The following is a 24061-nucleotide window of genomic DNA, read 5'->3' as shown; positions in this document are numbered from 1 at the left end:
AGAATTGAATGTTTCGATAGAAATTTCTTTGTTGTATCCAGGTGTAAGATGTGTGCTTTGCAGCCAGATACTCATAGAGATTGTTCAATCTGTTTAATCACTGATGTATCTTGTAATTTGTGCATAAAAGCATGTGGCCTGGGTGACTACAATGTTGTACATGAATTTCAAAGGACTAGCATTGGCATACTAAGTAAATGCATAACTTATTTTGTCATACGTGAGACTGAAATTTGATGAAGGTGCTGTACATCAAATATTAGAGGAGTGAATCTCGGCAATCAGTTAATTGGACATTCAGTATACACATTATTTTGAGTAAAATGTACATGTATTGTTAGAATGGAGTATGACACACTTTGATCTTCTATTTTTGCTCTCTGAACTTCAATGACATAGATGCTTGCAATGGTTTCATTTAATGTTTATGAAGAAAAAGCACACACACTTCTTTTCTTTTCATTGTTCTTTTTGCAGTGAAATGCCAAAATGATACTCGGAGGTTGATCAGGAATAGGTATTTCATTAATTTGTTTCCATTGCTGAAACTTCAAGACATTCACATGTATTTATTTACATGTATCTATTTATTTATCTTATTATCATTATAATTATCTTTTTATAGAGGCAGGAAATGGGCTCATGTTCTAAATGTTTATTTTGGGTCCTCAGCCAGAAGAATTTGGTGAAAGGTGTATATATCTTTCATTCCCCTCCCTCCCCCCCCCCCCCCCCGACTCTGATACGTAAGCTACAAATGTATGTAAAGATGTGAAAAAGAATTAAGCAGATCTGCATTACATGTATGCAACATTGTGCTCACAGGTCAAAACAGAGTAACTTTGCTCTTTCTTTTTTTTTTTTTTTCATGAAAATCAAACATTTTCATTGGCTTTATTTATGGCTGATGTCATGGGATATTTAGGATTTGGTATTGATTTTTCTTCATGTGTTTATGTGTGCACAAAAATTTCATGCATGACCATGGAGCCATACCTGCAGTTGTTTGCCATGACAGAGAAAGCCATCTCTATCAGAATATTGTAATGTATACCACTTTTGTATATACATGCAGTTTTCATGCTATTGAGAAAGAATGTATAGGATGAAATAAACTCTACAAGAAAAAAAAAAAGGAAACGGTTTGAGGCAATTAACATGTTTTATACCCATATAAATGTATACTCTTAATTCTTATTGTATTCATTTTGAAATTCTCCTTTTCCCCAAAAAATGAAGGGGCATCTTATAGCTTGTTTTATATACAAGCATATGTATGTATATACATGTATATATATATATATATATATATATATATATATATATATATATACACAGTATATACACATACATATATATGTATGCACATATACATATAGTACATTTGTGCTCTGCCCATGCACATAGTACAGGAACCTTCTACGCTTATGATAAAATGTACATCAACATGAAACATGAATTCCGCAGGTGGAAGCAAACGGAGTACCATTAATTACACACATACATGTATATATATATATATATATATATATATATATATATATATATATATATATATATATATATATATATAACACAGTATATACACATACATATATATGTATGCACATATACATATAGTACATTTGTGCTCTGCCCATGCACATAGTACAGGAACCTTCTACGCTTATGATAAAATGTGCATCAACATGAAACATGAATTCCGCAGGTGGAAGCAAACGGAGTACCATTAATTACACACATACACTGCCTCTTGGAAAAACAAAACAAAACAAATCCACACCACTTTTATCCAGCTTACAACACAAAAACACAGATTGATGAACTGGGCCCATAACATTTGTCGTGCAGTCTAACTGATCTTTTTATTGCACTTAAAATACATGCAATTACATATCACTTTGTACAGGTGCGACAATTGCTCAATTTGGATGCAGAATATCCAAGGAGTGGGTAGTCTGTCCAAGCACTTGGCTTGACATGAAAAATGGTACATGTATTGTTGATTTACTTACACGTGTATATTCATGATATACTGTAAAAGTGGAAATTTTTTGCACATTCCTCGCAACATGAATGTGAAAAAATGAAAAAAAAAATGAAAGCCTGCCAAATTTTCGCTTGTTAAAAAAATATGTGAATGTATTGTTTCTTTGATCTCAAGGCAGGCATGTTGTAGGGTTATTACTGTACTGTTACATGGTTATTACATGTAGTTTTCTTTACATCAACTAGCTAGTCCCTGTAGTGGACCAGTTACCTTTCACCATAGCATGTGCTGCCAAAACAAACATTACTGCTGTGGAAGCAGTGAACTGTTTGAAGTTCCTGCTCAATTGTGAAATCACAACATGAGACATTCGTCTTTACCTGGCCCGGCTTGAAAAATTATATGCATAAAAATTTCTGCTTTTACAGGACATTGACAGTGCATGTTCACATGTATAACAAGCTTTGCTTCATCAGACAGACAAGATCCTTTGAATAAGCCAGTTCAGGGTTCCACTTTGAGCACGAGCAGAAAAAGGTCATCTGTACCAGCAGAACATGTTGGTTTTGAAATTACCGAGATAAGCATCTTTGATGTAATCATTATTCGAGTGATTCTTGTAAGTGGTGCTTGCCAGCACATCCACATGACAGCAAACACGAAAATTGCATTAAACTTTGCGATTTAAATTCAAGTGCGTTGCTGAGAAGATATGCGTGTGATTTCGCATGATTCTGTCGAGATAATTTTTCAGTGCCGACTGAGTTGAAATATGTGTGATTTTCCTTCCCTAAGTCGCCATATTTGTTCTGTTTAAATTTGTATTGCCATACTCTGAAAATGAATTGTTCTCGCGCTCCGATTCGCAACATTACCGCTCTGTACGGCGCCGGCCCGTCTGAAATAAAAGAAGAAGAAAAGTTTGTTTGAAAACGACATCTTTCGGACTACTATAACCTTCGTAAAAACAAACTTCTTTCCATTGTCGGACTAATTTAACTTTGGACCGAGATTTAAACCTTCGGCATAGCGAACTTTAGCAATAATTCGTTGTCATTTTTTCATTGACATTTTGTGAAGCAGCATGCGTTTCGGCAGTTTGAAACGTGTGAATGTTGCGATGTCTTTCCCCTGCAAGTGCAGACTAAGTTCTGTCACAGCGAAAGTTCCGTTACGAAATAAAAAATAATGCGAGCCTTTTCAACCATAACGCACTTCCATAAATTTTTATGCGTTTAAATGCAGTTTCTAGTTTCGGACAACGCTCTTGCTTTTTAAATACAGCGTTGCTTGTGATTTGACGGACTTGCATTTGATTTTTAGAGTTGCGTTTAAACGAAATTGAGTTTAAATTTCATACAATTTTCTAGTTTCGTATGATTATCAAATGCAAGTCTTTTCAGCGTTCCGTGTGATTTGATGGACTTGTATTTGACTTTCAGAATTGCGTTTAATTTTTAATTTTTTAAATGAGTTGAGTTTCAGGTTCGTACAATCATTTTCTAGTTTCATATGATTATCAGACGCAAGTCTTTTCAGCAACGCACTTGCGTTTAAATGCAAAAGTTGTGTGTGATTTGATACACCTGCATTTTATTTTTTTTTAGTTGCATTAATAGTTGCACTGTAATAAATTTTCTAGACAGGTCCCAGGTTTTAATACCGCTTCGGAATTATTAACGTCAGAATATTCGGATTTACAAAAATATTTCATGTTCGGATAATGAATACCTACTGGGACATAGTTAAGTGTACAAAATTTTTGCGTTTTGAGAAAAAAAAACATTGCGTTTTGAGAAAAACGAGAGGGAGAAAAGGGGTAAAGTGAATTGCCTTGGGTACTACATGTAATACTCCAGTGTAAATGAGTGTATGTCCTTTCTATATTCTGGCATACAAGACAATGGACGCATGGTGCGAATGCTACCGCGCCGTACACTAGCGAATTACCGAGTAGAAATGCAGCGAATCAGAGCGGGAAAACAATTCTTTTCCAGAGAATGGCGATAAGATTTTGAGCGAAAAATTATGTCGACTTAGACGAGGGAATTAACACATATTTCAGCTCAGTTGGCACTGAAAAATCAGGTCGACTTACGTGAGTTGTCAACTTATACATGTCGACTAAGACGAGGAAATTTTCAAGGAATAACAAAGGCAAAAATCGTGACTTTTTTATTGTGTCGACTTAAGCGATTCGTCAAATTATGCGATGTCGACTTAGGCGAGGTCTACTGTATTTGACAAAATCAATTGCAAGAGATTGTTGATGCATTCAATGCAAAATAATGAAATGGATGCTTTCCAAAGTGCTAATTGATGGATCATTCTGGTCACCTGGTCTACGCAAGTTCATCCCCGGTTTGAACATGACTGATGAATTCCATAAATTGTTACGCGAGTCAAACTTATGCCTTCTGTCGCTTGAAAACTAGTGCAGTGCCTAATCAACTGAGAAAGAAGAAAGGTTAATTGTACCCATGTGCTCATGAGCTAACCCCATACTGGCTTATTGGATTTACATTTACGGAGAAAGAATGTACGGTATCTGTATTCAGTATTCACATTACACTACATAGATGATGGCCACTGAAAGTAAGAATTAATGTACAAAATGCACCTTCCTCAAAGCTTCAAATGCTTGTTCTTGACAACAAAATCAGTCACCTGATAAACATGTATATAATTTGAATTCTTTAAATGACAGCTGTACTTTGAGAGAGCATATTTGAATTTTCAGTGATGATAATTTTAGCAGTATAACCACCAAGAACATGGTGCACATAGTGCAGATTTTGTGGCTGATGTGTGCAGAGCATGCCCACTTCGTTATGTGCTTTAAAATGTACTTTCTCAAATAATAATTCCATATGCAACATAAATCTTTGGAATTTCAGTTTGCAGAATTGTAATAGAGTACAGCAATCTTATCCATTAACAGCACCAAAAAACAAACAAACACCTATCATTTGCCATGTATACTATTTTGTTTACATGAAAATATTTTCCCCTTGTAATAAAAATGAATGTTTTCTCAAAGTAAACCTATGTTGCAGTCTCAGAATGATGTGGCACATGGGGGTTCACACCATGGCACATAAAGAGTTAATAATGACAGTACACCATAGTACTGATACTCATAGCTGACTGGCTGTTACAACTGTGGGTGCAATATCAGTTGACAAAACCTGGTACTGTCAGTGTACTTGTGCTGTTGTGAACGTGATTGAACATGTCTCTTGATACTCGAGAAATTAACATGCCAAGGATGCTACTACGTACTAGATTTCTACTACCACATCATCAGCACTTTGTTGCTGCGAAGGAACAACAGTGTCTCCCACTGTACCGCACCACGTGCAACTTTGTGACATCTGTCGCAGAGTGGATAAGAACAGTCAGAGATTTGCAAGTGAACGTTATCCTGTCGAGCGTGTGAGGCCTGATTTCATTCGACGCGAGCAAAATTCGACTCGGCAAATAGGAAGATCTTGTTGGGTAACAGAAACATAGACAACTGCTGGTCAACAGCATTCCACGTGCAGTTGGTTTTTGCGGACAGCTTCATTCCTCGGAAGCTTGAAACACGTGGTCTAAAGCTGGAGAGCGCCCTCATTTGTTGAACTGGGAGGAGACCCAGGCCAGCGCCCACTTCAGGTTGGTCAGCATGAATTTGAGCGCCTTCGTCCACTGCTCCTCTGAGTTGAACTGGATTCTGGAGTACAGAAAACATGAGTGAGTTTAATATAACATGATCAAGAGATTAATGTGTTACAGTAAGAGACAGATTAATACAGATGGAGATAAATCAAAGAGATTTTCCCCAGTGACTGCTAGGGTGCGGAGTCTTCATACGCCCTGTACTATTGTTTTGTGAGCGCAAGGGGAGCATTGGATGACAACGAGGCGGTACAACGGTAGGCTCACCCCTCGTGCTAACACGCTAGCAAACGAGCAACCGAGGAGCAGCCAAAATCAAGTGCGTACTCGCGTAAAAGTTCAGAAGTTCGCGTAATACGCGCTGTAGAAATGTATACATAGTACGCAAAGTCCGCCATTGTTAAGTGGAACAATGGCGGCCCCCATGAAATCACTGACTCCATTGTAGAGTCCGCCCTCTAGTGGTGGGGAGGAGAAAAATCTCTTTGAGATAAATAGACAAGGAGATAAAGACAGAGCTACAGAAAGTGAACAAAGACAGGAAAGACACTAAATTCACATAAAACTGTTTCAAAGGAATTCACTCTTGGATCTTGGTCAATATTCTGCTCAATTGATGACTACAACTGAATAAGTAAATTTCCAACCTAGGTTTGATAATTTTCTGAGTGAAATCTATTTTTCTTGTAGTTAATGTGTAACAACAAAATGAAGATTTCATGAACTCATGTTTGACATGTGATACACATTTCAATTGCAATGGCACTGCGGTGATAGAGATCCACCTTCAAACTGGGGGAAAATAGTATTATCTGAATGGTTCAATGTCTAATGATTGAAGATCTGATGTCAAGGAGATTTCGCTCTATGGTACAAATTTCTAAATCTTATATTGGTCTATAGATCAAAACTAATGACTTCATTACCATCTATTCAACCGCTTTTCAAAAAATGCTTTGAAATTCAAAAATTTTTGGTATTTATGAAGAATGTTTTGATTGTGTTCTGAACTCCATGATACGTAAAGCACAACTGACTGCCTCAAACATTCGCAACATGTTTTCTGAAAACACCTTTACCTGGTAGCTGGGTTTCTGTTACCATCACATTCCATGCTACCACTCGCCATCACACCCAATTATACCACCACTTACTATCACACTCAACGACATCACACTATTACTATCACACTCAATGGTACCACACTGTTATCATCACACTCAATGATACCACACTGTTGTCATCACACTCAACAATACCACATTGTTACTATCACACTAAATGATACCACACTGTTCCCATTACACTCAATGATGCCACACTGTCACCATCACACGCAATGACACCACACAATTGCTATCACACTCAATAATACGACACCGCTACCATCACTTTCAATGATTCCACGCTGCCACCATCACACTCGATGATACTACACTGTTACCATTACACTCCAACCACTACACTCAATGATACCACACTGTCTTTACCACACTCAACAATACCACACTGTCACCACTACATTCAATGATATCACACTGTAACCTCCTATCTTTCACCACCAGCATATACAAAGCGCCGTACGTACTTGATGGAATAAGTCTGGCCTGTGCTGGTGTCTTCAAGCTTGCCGTTGGCCATCTTGTACGGCAGGCAGAAGCTGGAGTCCCCCCTCTCCACCTCCTCTTCCAGCTGCTGAAGGCAATCCAGGAACGCTACCATTGCATGATCAAACCTGTCAGTATTCATCAGAGGGTCAAAGGTAAAAAAATGCAGGTAAACTTAGCAGTGCATAAAACTTTCAGGGATTAAAAGCAAGGTCATACTGTACTTCTTCTACTGTTAAAGTACTAAACTTGCCTTTTTGTTGTTGTCTTTTTGTGTTTGTTTGCATGTACACACTGAAACTGAAGGTTACTCAATTTTTTCTTTCTCAAAGCATTTCCTTTTCCTAAGAGACTACGAAGATTTATAAAACAGATAACGCTGATTGCTGAAAAGAGAGAAATCTTAACCCAAGATTGTTACCAATGAGGTTCCATTACACCAAATTCAGAACAAATGAAGAGTTTGTTTGCAAAAACCAATAAGTCCATTTTTGAAGATTTTGAAGTACAATTTCTGTCATAATGTACAAAATAGTATCTTTTAAATGTTACATTGGTCACTACTTATGAAGGTATATTTTTGAAGTTATGGTCAAAAGAAGCAACAATTTTCTTATTATTTTTAAAATTTTTTTGACCTTTAATCGCAAATATCTCCATCTGGCAAATATGGACTTATCGGTTTTTGCAAACAAACTCTTCAAATATACAAGCACATAATGAGACAAACGGGGACATCACAAGACACATTAATTACGCATCTATGGCCTACTTGAGAAGTGTGTACAGTCAACCATGTATATCAGGGTCTGAGAACCAATATAATCACTCCGACTCAAACAACTACCAACACTCAACCAGATATTATTGCAACACAATGTAAGCCGGGACCCTTTCTGCTACTTCTTGACTATTCTGAAGCAATTTTATTTGCTGAAGGACGACTTTTGGGGAGTGTATCTTACAGAAGATTTCGTGGTTGACTCACTTTGTGTCCCAGAAGAATCGGAATCCACCGGATCCGTGGAGGGGAAGCTGCTTGGATTTGTCCGTCAAAGACTCAAGATGGGAATGATTGCCATACGGGACCAGACGGAACCTGTCCAGAGGAGAAAACAGAAGTATCTTTATTTTGATCACATTATCTATCCAAATCATCCCCCTTTTTTTTTAATTCCCAATGGTAGAAAAATCCTATGAGCTGAGACTACCGTGACCCGGCATACACAAGCAACATATTCGTGTCACATGCCCACAACAACAGCAAATTTATGGACGAAAAAACACTCACCTCTGGAATGTAAAGTTCATCTTTTGGGCAAGAGAATGGAGCAAGAGTACAGTCTGACCCCAGGCGGCGTTTATCTCACTCCATTCCACAGGTACACTGGGGAGGCGCCCGAGGCGGAATCCGTTGATGGTTCCAAAGTGGCCATTGTGCCTACATGGGAAATGAGAGGTCGTTGATACAGGAAATTCGGTAACAAGCGCAGTTGGATTTAAGGTTGTTATTCCATTTGCAAGCTTGTTTTTGTTGTTGTGTTTTGCAAAAATTGCAATATACATGTACAAATACACCAGTCTTCTTACAGAATTATTACCTCCGCCAAGGGAGGAGGTTATGGTTTCGTTACCGTTGGTTTGTTTGTTCGTCCGTTCGTTAGTTAGTTTGTTAGTTAGTTGTCCGTGTGCAAAATAACTCAAAAAGTAGTTAACGGATTGGGATGAAACTTGCAGGAAAGGTTGAGAATGACACATGTAACAAACAATTAACTTTTTGTAGTGATCCAAGAATTTTTGGAGAATTTATGAAGGATTTTTGATATTTTGTCAGGTAGGGTCAATGAACTTGGGAATTCAGGCTGCGCGTATTTGAGGTTTGCCTGCGTGCACTAAAGTGCGTGCTCTAGTTTCTGCTGGGGTGAGGCGCGCCGTGCAGCTGAGGGTTTATGACTTAACAAAGGCTTCTATATTGGGAAATCAGGCAACTTTCAGCACACAATGCTATAAGTACGTATGGGTGGAAATCACTGATATCTCTATGGAAGAACAAGATCAGTGGTGAAAATGATTTGCATGCTTGGCGGAGGTCTGCGCTCTCAGAGTGCTTCTCTAGTTATAATTATTACCATTATTGATTCTTGGCAATCTGCAAGTCTGCCAGGGCATCAAAAGTCAATTTAGTCTCGCCATCTGAATATGTCAGCTTATTTTCATGTGTTTCATCATTTCACCAATATTTTTCCCCGACTCTTTGCGAGACATGTGAAGTGAGTTGCTTTACATGCATATGCTTCAACGCTCCCCGCACGGGATCCTGCGAAAGACTTGGCACTGTTGTTAGACTGGGACTCGAACCTCATGCATGCATGGAAGCCCTCGATCATATTTGCGTTGTCTTGGTCACTCAGCCATGACAGCTCCAGATGTATTAACCCTATTCTACCGGGGGGGGTCAAATAGACCCCTCTCGACGTTTCGCGCCACGATTCCGCAACGCGCAAAGATTTTGCCGCGTTGTTTCATGACTTTTTTTCAGAAGTCTCCCGCATATTTTGAGACCAAATTTGCGATATCCGGGTACACAGTTCTGAAGTTATGCAATGTTTTGCATATGCATGTCAAAACGAAAACCGCTCGAATTCATGATTTCGTGTGCAAATCCAATGCAAACTGTGCTTTTTTGTTTAATTGATATAAATTAGATTATTTCAACTTTTAACCATCAAAATAAATCAATTCTAATGCAGATAAGCTTGAAAAAGTGCCTCCAACAAATTTTGGCAAAAAAACAATTGAAAACAAAAGAGCGAAAAAACAATAAAATACATCAGAAATTAACAAAACAATAAAAAACAAAAGAAAATGATTTTGATTGCGCTATTTTTTTACAAGAAAATTGTTTGATGTGTCTTGAGGAACTTTTGACACAAAAATTTAATAATCCTTCAGTCTTTTTGATGGAGTTAAAGGTGAAAATATGATTTCATGCGTTAATTTGCATAATTAATTTATTAAAAAATATGAAATCAAAATTTTTCTATTGTATGACCATGTAATCTTGTAGTTGACATCCAGCTCTATGTTCAGGCACAATTTTGCTGCGATCGCGCGATCGGCAGCCGAGATCTGAAGGGGGGGTCAAATTGACCCCCCAGTAAAAACTTGGTCTCAAATAGCCCAGTTAGAATAGGGTTAAGGCTTATGATTATTTCTCTTTAGACAGAGTGCACAGAATCCTTTGTGTGTTGAATGTGGAAGGGATTTAAAAAAACAAAACAAACAAACAAGCAAAAACACCACACTTGAGACACAGTGTAAACTGGCCCATCGCCTACCATATGTGGAAGGTCGCATTGAAGACGTTGGTCTTCTTCAGCCGCTCCAGTTGAGTCTGTGTGTATCTCAGCTGGTTGTCCACACTCCTCTGCTCTTCCTGTAGCTCCAGCAGCTGGCGCTTATACTCGTTGTATTCCTGCCAGTAGCTGGTGGGCAGATTTCACATAAAGAGATACATGAATAAAAGAAAGTGTGTCTAGTGTTGTCAAAGAAAAGAAAGTGTGTCTAGCGTTGTCAAAGACCCGGTGTATGGCGTTCAAATAGAGGTACGTGAATATTGAGATGGTTGTATATTTATAAAGATTTGGTGTAAAGCATTGCATGTTAACTATCATTAGAGACCTGGAAAACAGATTAAGAAAAAAAAAAAACAGTTGCAGGCAAGTAAGAGCATCATTTTTTAATACAGGCGTACAGAATGTAACATGATGAAAATTCAACATATTTTCACTTTTCTAGTGTGATGAAAGAGCACTAGACTTACCTCTTTCACAAAGCAGGGGGAATAACATTGCACTTGACATGCCAGTTACAATTCCAGGGAATGTGTACTTTTCATATGAAATTATATTTTGTGGAATTTTCTTTATAATTTTCTTTGTATCGCAATACACATGTGATGCCATGATCCGTAGTAGTCTTCTGATCCAGCAGTCTCGTCACCAAATTTCAAAAATTAACAACTTTTGAATGGACTATATGATTTTCTGCAAACTTTCACTTATGTGTTGTACTAATATTGCTGCATTCACTCAATTCAGAAGTATATTTGGGGTTAATATCCCTTTAAGCAATGCTTGGGGTTGGAATCTCTGCTCTACTGCCACCTCAGCCCGCAGAGCTGCGATTTGTCTAGTAATGAGAGGGTTAAAGGGATCATATAGTTTTGGTTGAGACCTAATTTCAGGTTTCTAATATTTTTTGGTGAGATAATGAGAAACCTCTTATGAAATGTGAAAGAGCATGTAATTCTATGAGGAATTCAATGTTTATTTGATGAAAATTGGCTTTGAAATGTCTGAGATATCCAAAACAGAGCGATTCTAATAAAGTGTGGGACCCACCTTTTATTACGATCACTTTGTTTTACTTTAGTTTTGGATGTTTCAGTCATTCTAAACCCGACTTTCTTCTAATAAACTTTGAATTCCTCTTAAAATGGTATGTTCTGTACTCTATCATAAGTGTTTTCTTGGTATCTCGCAAAAAAGTTAAAAGCCCAATTCTCATCTCCACCAATACTGTACCATCCCTTTAAAGGACAAGTTCACCTTCATAAACATAAGGATTGAGAGAATGTAGCAATATTAGTAGAACACATCATTGAAAGTTTGAGGAAAATCGGACAATCCGTTCAAAAGTTATGAATTTTTGAAGTTTTTGTGCAGTAACCGCTGGATGAGAAGACTACTGCAGTGTGTGAATAACTTAGATGTCACATGTGTACAACAATATAAGGAAAACATAAAGAGAATTTCACAAAATTTCATCTTTTGAAAAAAAGTACACATTCCCCCGACAAATATTATGGGTAATATTATTCCCCCTGCCTTTAGAAAGAGGCAAGTCAAGTGCTCTTTTATTATGCGAAAAAAGTGAAAATCTGTTGAATTTTCTGTACATTTTCTTTATACTGTTGTGCGCATATGACTCACAAGCTGTAGTAGTCTCCTGTTCCAGCGGTTCCAACACAAAAATTTTAAAAATTCATAACTTTTGCATCGATTGTCCAATTTTCCTCAAACTTTCACTGATGTGTTCTACTAATATTGTTGCATTCTCTCAATCCTTATGTTTATGAAGGTGAACTTGTCCTTTAATGATGGGGTGGATATGTTCCTCACTTCTCCTCCTCTTCCTTGAGTTCCTCCAGCTCCTTAAGCTGCATCCTTTTCTCCTCCTGCGTCTCTTTCCTCTCTCTCTCGATCAGCTCCAGCTGCTGAACCATGGCTGCCTCTTCCTCCTTGAGCTGGGGGTGCAGAGGGACAAATTACCGCATCTTTGTAGTACCGTATTCCTTTATATCGTCGGCCTTATGCCAAAGGGGCCTTAAAGAACTTCCCCTGTTATGCCAAAAGGGCACTAATAGTGCACATAGTCTACAGCATTAAGGGCCTTTTGGCATTACAGTGGAAGTGGTTTAAGGCCCTTTTGGCATAAGACCGACGATTTACAGTCCGACCTCTCCTATCCAGCCTCCCTTGATCTGGACTCTCTATTATTTGGATGCAAACTCTGCATGATTTGTTTTGTTTTGTTTTGTTTTGTTTTTCAATCTAATAATTACTAGGAAAAGGGGAATTCAAACTCATAATAAACTGTATTCCAAACAAATTGATTTCATTTTGGTTTTAAAAAAAAATGAAATGAAATAAAACGGCGTATAATCATGCACTGATAGCGAAGAGTTTTAGTGTATGCTATACCTTCAATTGGTTACATGTACATGTACAGCGTACACGCTGTGTAGCTACCATTGGGTAGTCAGCTGCATGTATTGAAAATTGCTTCTCCCATATCCGGCCAAATCCCTGCTCCGGATGATTGCTGGTCCTGACATGTCCGGATAGGAGAGGTCAGACTGTATTTTGCAGGGGTTTTATTTTTGCAAACTACACAAGTCAGGTGCTGTTTGTGAATTGAACAACACACAAAAATATCATGTGATACTTCTGATCCCAATATGAGTGTGACGTGCACACTTACATTCTCCATTGCTGTACCACACAATCACAAACTAAACCACACACAAAATTGTCGGGAAGTCCAGACCCACAAAAAATTAGACTCCCCGAATATGTGGCGTATACTGTTGCTTCCATTTACCAAGATCCTCAAGATACACACACAGAAATTTACATCAAATCTTTCCGAAGGAGATGCGTTTGAGAGGTTTAAACCAAAGTCTAGCAATGAGGGTGTGGAAGCAATATACAAAAAAAAAAAAAATAGTAATAATAATGCCACAGTTGTTTGTCTATGATTTTACATGCTAACACGATGGCATTAATAAAATGACATCACATATCATAGGACATCAACTCGTGCATTGCATAATCAGTCAGCATACAATGGTAAAGAATTGTATATTTGTAGATAGACAACTATAATTATACTTGAAACACATCAAATTCCACTGTCTAATCTAAAGAAAAAAGTACTTTGAGAGAAGTGGGGATCAAGCTCTACACCTCACATAACTGCATGAAAATTCAGGGCTTTGATTATGCAAATCTCACGTGCAAAGCAGCTTTCCAATCAATTGCAATGATGCAAACACACATACATGTAACTTTAAATGACATAATATCCTTGGGTGACAAGATCACATATACATATTAAAAATAAAAAAATCATGATTGATCAGGACAGTGAAAAAACTTTATCATAATTGCATACTTCTACAAAAAGAAATTGATGCTGACGTTGATATACAAACATTGTTTTGGCTAACACATTGATGAATGTAGTGTTTTAACATTCAAATCAGTATTTTTTATATTCAAAACTAAGTTAAGAGGTGTTGGAATATATGCTAACTGAGATCACCCCAGGGATAATAACTTACAAGTGACGGTATACATGTACACAAACTAAAGGACACATATATGACAGCAAAGCGCGCACAAAGAGATGGTGTACATGCAAACCTTGAGAAGTTCTCTCTCCACGTCCTCGCTGCCCTCCCCGCTTTCCTCGGCCTCCGTCAGTCTCTCCAGAGACTCCCGGTAGTGCTTGCACTCATCCTCCGTGATCTTCAGCTGCTGGTCCAGTTGGTCAAGAAGAGAGTCTGTGCACTCCTACATGACAAACCAGTATAAAAGACGAGTCCTTTTATCTCACAACATTGCAAACCAGTTCAACAAGGATGCCCTTTAACCCGTTAAGGATGAGTCCCGGTACCGAGTATACTCAGGCAAGCGTCCATGGGAAATGCGTGTTGTAGCAAAATCAGTCTGTCCTCAACGGGTTAATCTCACTGCAGGACATCCTATTATGACACGCTCGCTTTTAAAGGTAGGGAATCCCATTTGCATGCCTTAAATGAAGAGTTGTGTAAACACAGTGGTATGTTGAAGAGAGTATCATTTTAGAAACTCCCATAAAGTATTGAAAGTGGAAGGTAACATTTAGTACATTTTTATTGACCGTTAGATTTTGAATTGAATTTTTTTTTTCGGGGCTCACCGTAAATTCCAGTACATTACCAGGCTACCTTTGCAGACCCATGCACTGCATGTGTGTCCATCATGTATATTTTGTGAATAAAGTTCATCAAAATTTACAAACATTTCTGTATACATTCTTGCCACACACTCTATATGTTATTACATCAGCTCTTATACTTTTAGATTTGCGTTTATAGATAAAAAATACAGAAGACTGCAACAAAAAGGCTTAAGTGTGGCTGACACACAGAACTACTGAGTAGTTGAGTTTTGTGCATTATTCAAATTGTAGATAACTGTTGACTTCCAAATTTCTAAGCAGTGGCCTAAACAAGTCCCCTGAGGTTCATATTTAATGTTTTGCTGCATTTTGGGAGTTCTGTAAAACGTATCCCCTACCTTTAATGTGAGTCACCACTTTTCATGAGAACTTTGTGATGCCAATTTTCTGTTACGGTATTTAGATGGTTTCTCTTTTAGTAAAAATGTTTAAAGTAAAGTACTTGTACCTGTTACAATGACATTAAAAAATGGCAGTCCCAGCAACGTCATTATGATGGGATCTTCCTGCACATTTCCCCATACACACATGGATACTTGCAAATTTTGTTGTTCCTTCAGAAATGCCTTTTCACAAATAACAGTCATAACAATGATAAAGAGGGCTTCTTTGTTACAGCAAACATTACCATTTAGTTATGTCACTCTAGGAATTAAGTAGCAATCCACAATCACTCCGCGAATTAAAATATACTGTTAACACTTTTGCCTGCCAACTATAAAACAGGAAAAGATTACGACTAATATTGCCATTTAATCTGTAGCCATTACCTTCACATTAGAAAACATGCACACTTACAACTCTGACTGGATATTGTATGACAATGATTGTAGGCAATCTACAACCAAAACAATATTTATCTCAGGCCACTTACTTCACAGAGGGGGTGATCAATGTCAGACTGGCCTGACATAATGTCAAACAGGTGACTAGAAACCTGCAAAAAATGGAACAGAGAAGACAGAAGACTGGTCAAGAATGTTCACATGAGACCCGGGTGCCTTTCTCAATGAGCATACAAAATACAATATTTACAAGGTCAAGCATAGAGAAATGCCATGCAATTTCATCACAGAAGCATGTAAAGTTCATCATGATTTGAATGACACATTACACCTTGCCGCTTAATGAAAACTGTATGTCTTGTGCTGTGCTAAAATGACGAGGTTGAACTGCTAATGGACAAAATAATTATTACCTTGATAGCTCTCTATTTTCAGCAGATTTTTCAGTACTGTCTCTAATGATACATCTATTCATATTTCAAATTTGATTAATGTGAAAAATGAACATAAATGAACTATTTTCCACTATCTGAGAGGGCCACACTTCTTTCCATCATTTTATGACAAATGCTACATCACTCACACATAGAAAGGGAAAATACATTTTGCAAATGAATCACTGAGGTATGTTTATCACATGAGGTAATGTACAAGACAAACAAAACATATAACTCAATTCACTGGTGACACAACATTTGCTCCTGGGACAATTGCTCTGGTCTTACTTCCTCCAAGGACTTAGGGTTAGGGTTGTCATAGGGTCATAGATTTAGTTTGATGTGAGGATTAGGATTAGGATTAGGGTTATGGTTGTTTTTGTGAGTAGAACTTATGTTTGGCTTAGCATGCAGACATTTCATGGGAGCAACTGCCGCAGGAGCAAATGTCACAGAGCCCTCTTTCCTTATCCCCCTATAACAATACAGTCAACCTTAAGTAAAATCTATTTGGACTGAAGAAATAGCTTTGACTTAGAGAAATTTGCCTTATGAGAAATCAAAATCAATAGTAATACAAAGAAAAGAGAACTTGAAAAGACCTTCAACTTATGTGGTTATTTGACTTATATGAGGTCAACTTAAGTCTTAAGCAAAGTTGACTGCAAATTATTCCTCTCAACTTGATGGACTCAACATTTTGAAGAATAATATATTTGCACATTTCTTTCACAACCAAGAGTTGATAGTAAACCCCACCACAAGATTTTCCATACGTCCACTAGCAAAATTTACCAGGAGATTATCACATCAAATCTGGTTGTTTAAAAGATCCAATATTCACTTTAGGGCAAAGGCTAGAGATGAAAGTGAACCCCCACCTTTAGTCTGTGGCTCAGACTCTCCATTCTACTACTGGCCGTCTCTCCCAGGAGGGTAAAGTCTTGACCACTGTCATGGGAAGACAGCCTTTGTGACATGGGACAAAAGGAGGAAAAAACAACAACAAAAATATATTGTATATGCGAGAAAAACAAAAACAAAAAAGAACAACAAATGGGCATACATTTGATGTCATCAAGTTAGAATGAGATTCTCCTGAACCTTCATAATATGGAATCAAAATTGACTACAAGCTACTAAGTTGGTATTTAAAGATAATAAAAAGTTTTGGTACCTCAAAAGCTTCCCTGAATTTCCTTGTCTTGGTTTGTGTTTCAGGTTAAAGTACGTTGTCTGTGAGAATTACTCGCCCCAAAGTGCTCTCATGTCTTAGTAATCATGCAATAATGGTTTCGTACCAGAGCCGACGCTGTACAGCGTCGATAAATATTGTACGAAACCACTGACTGCGACCAGCAGCGTGCAGCCCATTGTACGCATAGCTAACTGCGACCAGCAGCCCCATACGCATAGCGTAATGGGGCTCCGCATTGTAGCATTCAGGATCATGAAAGAATTAGTATCGCGGGTAAATGTCAACTTAAAATCCAAAAATTTCTTCGATTTGAAGACTTACCAATTAAATTGAAGTATTGAAAACAGGCTTCGAACAACGTTTGGTTCTGCCAATATTCCCTTTCTGTTCGAATTGATGACTGAATGTGACTCGGTCGAGAGGACCTTGGGAGAGCTACATACACTGCACTGGATACCATGGGCAGCGCATGCGCACACAAACATCTTATCCGTTCATGGATTTGAAATTTGTGTGCATGTGATGTGTTCGCATGCACTGGCTGTAGTATTCAGTGTACTGTATGTAGCTCTCCTAAGGTCCTGTTGACCGAGTCACATTCAGTCATCAATTCGAACAGAAAGGGACTATAGGCAGAACGTTGCACGAAGCCTGTTTTCAATACTTCAACTTAATTGGTAAGTCTTCAAATTGAAGAATTTATGGGATTTTAAGTTGACATTTACCCTGCGATACTAAATCTGTCATGATCCTGAATGCTACAATGCGAAGCCCGATTACGCTATGCGTATGGGACTGCTGGTCGCTATGCGTATGGGGCTGCTGGTCGCAGTTAATTGCATGATTACTAAGACATGAGAGCACTTTGGGGCGAGTAAGTCTCACAGTGTTAGTTATATGAAAGGTACTTTAACCTGAAACACAAACTAAGACAAGGAAATTCAAGGACACTTTTGAGGTACCAAAACTTTTTATTATCTTTAAAGGACATTGTTAATCACTGATATATGGCTGATTCACTGCAACTGTACAATCACACTTTGACAGGCATGCATTCATCTCCATACATTAACCTTCTCTGAATCCACCCCTCATACTCACAGATGACTGCAATTCCTGAAAGGTACAAAGGTTCATGTTGCACATGATATTGACACAGTTCTGGTACTGTTTTTGAACACTCAAACAGTGATGCAGGATGATTTTGAGAATTGTCTTTTCTTCACCCTAATGCTGATACTGCAGGTCATACAGTCTAAACTCAATTACTGCAGAAAATAACAAAATTTTCAGAACTTGATGGCTATTACATGAATTCAGCAAGCGATTTCAAATCAAAGAAACTGCCACACACAAATGACTTAAATGCATTCTTGGTTGTACCTCGCTGGTGCTATAACTTTGCGGGACACTCCATCGTCTTTGTTGACATCGAATGGCTCGCTACTATCTGTGCTCTGCAGAAGAGGCGTCGCTTTGCCTGAACTACCTGTTCCTGCAACCAGGGGAGCTGAATAACATAAGGGAGAAAGTGGAATCAGTACGGTGTATGCATTATGAACTCACAAGCAATAAAACTTGTATACACTACGCTGAGGTTAAGCAATTGTAGTTTACTCAGACTGCAAAAGAAAACAGGGGGGGGAGGGCTGGAAGGAAACTTAGGGAAGGGAATCCTATTAAACAGACTTTGCCTCGCATGAGAAATAATCTAACACTGTACATAACACATACAAGTAATGAATTTCTTTCTTCGTACCTAACATGTCTTAAATCACACAATCTTTATTACAGATATAAAATACACACAACTTTGTTAATGCTTTAAACTTTCCTTCCATTTCATTTTCACATATCATTTTCTCACAGAGGCCCTTCACTTGCTATCAACCTCTTCCTCATTCAGCAGCCCCCCCCCCCCCCCCAAAAAAAAAGACTTAGGTTAAAGTGGGTGGTGTTTGTTTGCTTGTTTGGTTTTTTTTTTTCAGCTTCTTATTTCTATCACAAAATTGATTTTGTTCATGTCCAATCACCATGGATACTGTGGCCACCACATACCTGTGAGGTCAGTAAGTGTTTGGCTGTCAAGTGAGCTGAAGGACTGGTCAAGCTTGAGTGGTTGACAGCACCTCTGGCAGACAAAGCTGACCTGGGTGGTGGCCACTCCTGACCGCTGGGAGTCGCTGCTGTGACTGCTGCTGGTCATTGTGATGTCACTGAAGCACTGCAGAAATATGAAAGATAAAAACAAAACAAAACACGGAAAAGATATTGACCAAGCACAATACAAACATTCAGAACTAAGCTGCATGATATTTCTGTGATGAGTATACTGCATACAGGTGTATGCACACATTAATGATACTCCTGTCTACTCACTTACTTGGGTTTACTTGGGTGTAGAGATGTAAAGCATCTGCTTATGTGCCCCTCGTCACCGTTTGTCTCTGATATGGGTCGTACTTCAGTGGGTGGCTTTCCCAATGTCTCTCTAGTGCCGACTTGAATTGATTTACACTGGTGGCTGAGACTGCTGCTTCCGGTAGAGCATTCCAGTTATTTATGCTTCTTACAGCAAAGGCATTTTGTCTCAGCAGCAGTGTAATTCTTGGTTTCTTCAGTTTCAAGCTGTGGCCTCTGGTGTTGCTGCATTCAACCATGTCAAAAAATTCAAGAGTACTGTCAAGGTGATCTATTCCCTTTATGATCTTGAATATCTGAATGAGCTCGGCTCGTTGCCTTCTGTATGCAAGGGTGGGTAGCTTGAGGATTTTCAGACGCTCTGCGTATTCCAGATGACGAAGGTGGGGGAGCAATCCTGTTGCCCTCTGTTGTACTTTCTCAAGAAGGTCTCCATCCTTTTTCAAAGTAGGAGACCACACCATATTGCAATACTCGAGTGTTGGTCTTATTAGTGCTTTGTACAACTTGAGCCATCCCTTCTCATTCAGCGCCGAGAAAGATCTCTTGATGATTCCAAGTTTGACATTTATAGCTCTTTTGGCAAGCTCAGCTGTTTGTACACTGAATGTGAGGAATCTATCACAGATGACTCCAAGATCTTTTTCGGAGATGTCCTGAGTGATCTCCTCCTCACCATCCTCTCCTGACATGGTCTGTCCTACCATTTCTGTTTCTAATCTATCAATGAATACCCTGAAATATTATATTAGAATAAGATTGGTATAATAGGTCTATTAAACATCTGTAAATTGTAAAATATATTTCATAAGATTTTAAGACATATGATTAATAAAATTCTATGAGATACAATTATAATAATTAAACTATACAATTCATGAAGTTTTATCGATAACTTTCAGCATGGAAACTACCCATTTAATCCTCTTTCCTGGAAAATTCCTTGAACGTGTTGTTACCGAACTTAGAGTTAAGATATGGAAAGTTAAACTTAGAATTTAGATCAATCTACAGCTTTACCTGGTTGTGATGTCCGTGTTGCATTAAATATGAGAGTTCTAGAAGGCCTAAATCTTATTCATAGGAATTGTAGAGACGCAGAGGTCTATCTGTTCTTCTACCAGATGACTAGACTAGATCTACTACAGATCTTGTCCTTCGTCCTAGACAAACTATGTAACTAGTACAAAATGCACTTGTCTTCGTAAGTATTGAATAAAGTACTGGAGCTTAATTTGATTACTTAGCGTCAGTATCATTGTCATTTCCCCTAGTAGAGATATGGATGACCTAGCTAGGGGTCTATGTCTTTACGCTGTGACAAACATGATCAGAATAGGTGTCTAACAATACGGTCTAGTAGTAGGGTGGCGTACATGTATCTAATTACCGGACGCTTTTTTTCGTGGCTTTGAATTCCGTACTCATAGTCAGAGGATGAAATTTCGGCTAAAAATAACACCACTTATTCACAGACTCCTGGAAATTACGAATTCAGCCTAAATGTCAATTGTTCGCTCCAGTCTTTAGAAAATATGCTTCAAACATACCCTTCTAAAAAAGTTGTCTTTTTGCGCGGTGCAAAATCGCATTGTATTACCAGACTTTCGCAATGAAATAATCAACGTCTTTCGCACCTAGTCCTTGCACCAGAATCACAATTCAAAGACAAATCACCGTACACATTCTCACGGAGCGGATGACAAACAAAAAATTGGCAAATGAGGCTCAAATTTCATATTTTACGGTAAAAATCAAAATGTCTGTCTTGAGTATTTCGAACAGTTCACGCAATAAAACCTTGTGAGAAATCGACAACACCACAACTTCTATTTTATGTATTTTGTCTATGGGAGCTGCATGCGCGGGTGACGAGTTGCGGGCCCCTATAGCTAACTACACGCAGCCGCTGTCGCGAAGCGACGCGGCTGCACCTGTATTCCTTCGCAGATGTTGTCATTTTTCAGTGTGGTTGTGCGACTCTTCATGAATATCTTTATTAATCATGGAAAACTAAAATACAAAGAATTATCGTAATCTATGATAATCATTCAATAATCGGTATGCGATTTTTTGTTTAATTACGTCAAAAACTCACCGAAATCTGTGGCTGAAATCAGGTCTGTAAACGTCCTTATTGCTTCACTCCTCATCTGCGTGTTATTTGAATGGCATTCACTCTCTTATACTACAACGTACAACGTAGGTAGTCGGAGAGCTAGAGGGCGCCTCTCCGACTACCTACGTTGTACGTTGTAGTATACGAGAGTGAATGCCATTCATAATAACACGCAGATGAGGAGTGAAGCAATAAGGACGTTTACAGACCTGATTTCAGCCACAGATTTCGGTGAGTTTTTGACGTAATTAAACAAAAAATCGCATACCGATTATTGAATGATTATCATAGATTACGATAATACCTTGTATTTTAGTTTTCCACGATTAATAAAGATATTCATGAAGGAGTCGCACAACCACACTGAAAAATGACAACGTCTGCGAAGGAATAGAGGTGCAGCCGCTGTCTCTACAGCGGCTGCGTGTAGCTACCTATAGCAAACTATTCCGCATCGTCGCGTTTCAGGATGATAGCTACAAATTTCCGATAGCGATAACCTTACCTGGTCAAGACACATCAATCAGACAATCTCTGGCGCAAACAAGATCTTAGGTCTCCTGCGCCGCAACCTCTGGAACTGCACTAAATCTACCAAAGAAATAGCTTATAAAACCCTTGTACGCCCTAAACTAGAGTATTGTTGTGCTATCTGGGACCCTCATCAAGTCACCCACATCACCAACTTAGAGAAAGTCCAAAGAAGATCTGCTAGGTTTGTCACCAACGACTTCAGGAAAACCAGTAGTGTTACAGACATGCTCCAAGAGCTAAAGTGGGACTCTCTTCAAAGACGACGCACAATTGCCAGGCTTTCACTGATTTATAAAGAAACTCATTGTTTAATCCCGTCAAACATAAATCATCTTAAAAGGAATGTCAGAAGTGGACCAGCAACCAGGTTAAATCAACCCTTGAATTACAATACTATTCAGACCAACAAAGATTGTTACCACCATTCACTTTATCCAAGGACAATCCCAATTTGGAACACACTGCCAGCTGAAATAAAATCTGCAACAAATATTGATATCTTTAAATCTCGTTTGTCCAAAATGAGATTTTAAAGTGCTGCAACTGCATGCATGAGGGACTGCACGTGTATAGCCCAGCAGCGGCGGTTGGTGCAGTACTGACAAGACAAGACAAGACAAGACAAGATCAGTGAACTTAGTTTTGGTTCTACGGCTGTATTGGAATATTCAACATTTTTCCTGTATGTGAATGGGATTTCATAGAATTTCAGTCACGAAATGTGCTTCAAACATGCATAATATTAACTATGATGAGTTGCGGGTCACTCAACTATAAATTTGAGATATGTTGATTTTTTTGTGTTTTTACATTTTTACGTGGCGTTTTTTGCGATTTCGGTCCACACAAAGTTCTGTGACTGTGAGCAGGTGAAGCTAATCTACAAAGTCTCGCGTGTACAGAATGTCATTACATTAGTAGTATAGTACGCAAAAATGTGCGTGTCCGGTAATACCATGGTGTCCGGTAATACCATGCGTGCCTATAGTTTAGTAATATAAAGCTATATATAGAAACTAAATACTCTAACAAGTTAGACTCTGTGTAACTGATTATGATGCACAAACACAACAAAATTGTGGGTGTACGGGACTACGCAACGATTAACCCTAAGAGCTATTAATGGACTGACTTGTTGTTGATGTTGCGTCCTCATATAACTGAAGACCGAATCAGTTGCCCTCGGACAGTCTTCTTCAAACCTTCGTATGGCCCCGGATAAACATCACTTACAATAATACATTGCATAAATACGGTCTCGAACCAAAATGCGATAACTTACATCATGTGTGATGACGTTCTTGTTGACTTCAGCACCCACTCACTCAGCAGGGGTGGATAAATAAATTTAATCGAAGCGACCGGGGTAAGACTAACTGTTCACGGAGTTGATGATGAGGACACGCCTTCTTTGATCTCCGGGCCGCGGATGCTGTGCTACACGTGTGTAGTCTCTGGCAACCTACTGATCCGTGGCGTAGTACAGCACACCACAGGTGGTGATGAACAAAAATATAGTTATCACTGTAAGGGCCTACTAGGCTTCCTACTCTTTGCACTACAGGTACAAGGGGAAGCAAACGGTGTGAGTATTGCCATGAAGTGAAGGGTTTATCCAATCTATGTTAGGCGAGCTGCGACTACGAGGTCCCTGCTGAGCTGTGTTGAGCTGAGATTCACGTTAAAAAGGCAAGTAGCGTATAAATACCGATTGCCGGGTATTATTATAAGCCATCACTGG

General features: G+C 38.6%; 1 protein-coding gene across 1 annotated transcript; it reads right to left on the bottom strand.

Annotated features, from left to right (window-relative positions):
* Positions 1-4637: 4637 nt before the first annotated feature.
* LOC140245446 (beclin-1-like) lies at positions 4638-23641 on the bottom strand. The gene is made up of 12 exons (XM_072325025.1): positions 23603-23641; positions 19305-19470; positions 18630-18756; positions 16930-17017; positions 15701-15763; positions 14247-14396; positions 12441-12565; positions 10596-10742; positions 8549-8698; positions 8246-8356; positions 7239-7385; positions 4638-5705 (listed from the first exon to the last, which is right to left on the bottom strand). The coding sequence occupies exons 2-12, from the start codon at positions 19450-19452 to the stop codon at positions 5603-5605; spliced, it is 1359 nt and encodes a 452-aa protein (XP_072181126.1). The 5' UTR covers positions 19453-19470; positions 23603-23641; the 3' UTR covers positions 4638-5602.
* Between the last annotated feature and the right edge of the window lie 420 nt (positions 23642-24061).

The sequence above is a fragment of the Diadema setosum genome, chromosome 22 (assembly GCF_964275005.1).
Source record: "Diadema setosum chromosome 22, eeDiaSeto1, whole genome shotgun sequence".
Lineage (NCBI taxonomy): Eukaryota > Metazoa > Echinodermata > Echinoidea > Diadematoida > Diadematidae > Diadema > Diadema setosum.
Note: the sequence above shows the minus strand (reverse complement) of the source record. Positions and strands in the feature narration are given on the sequence as shown.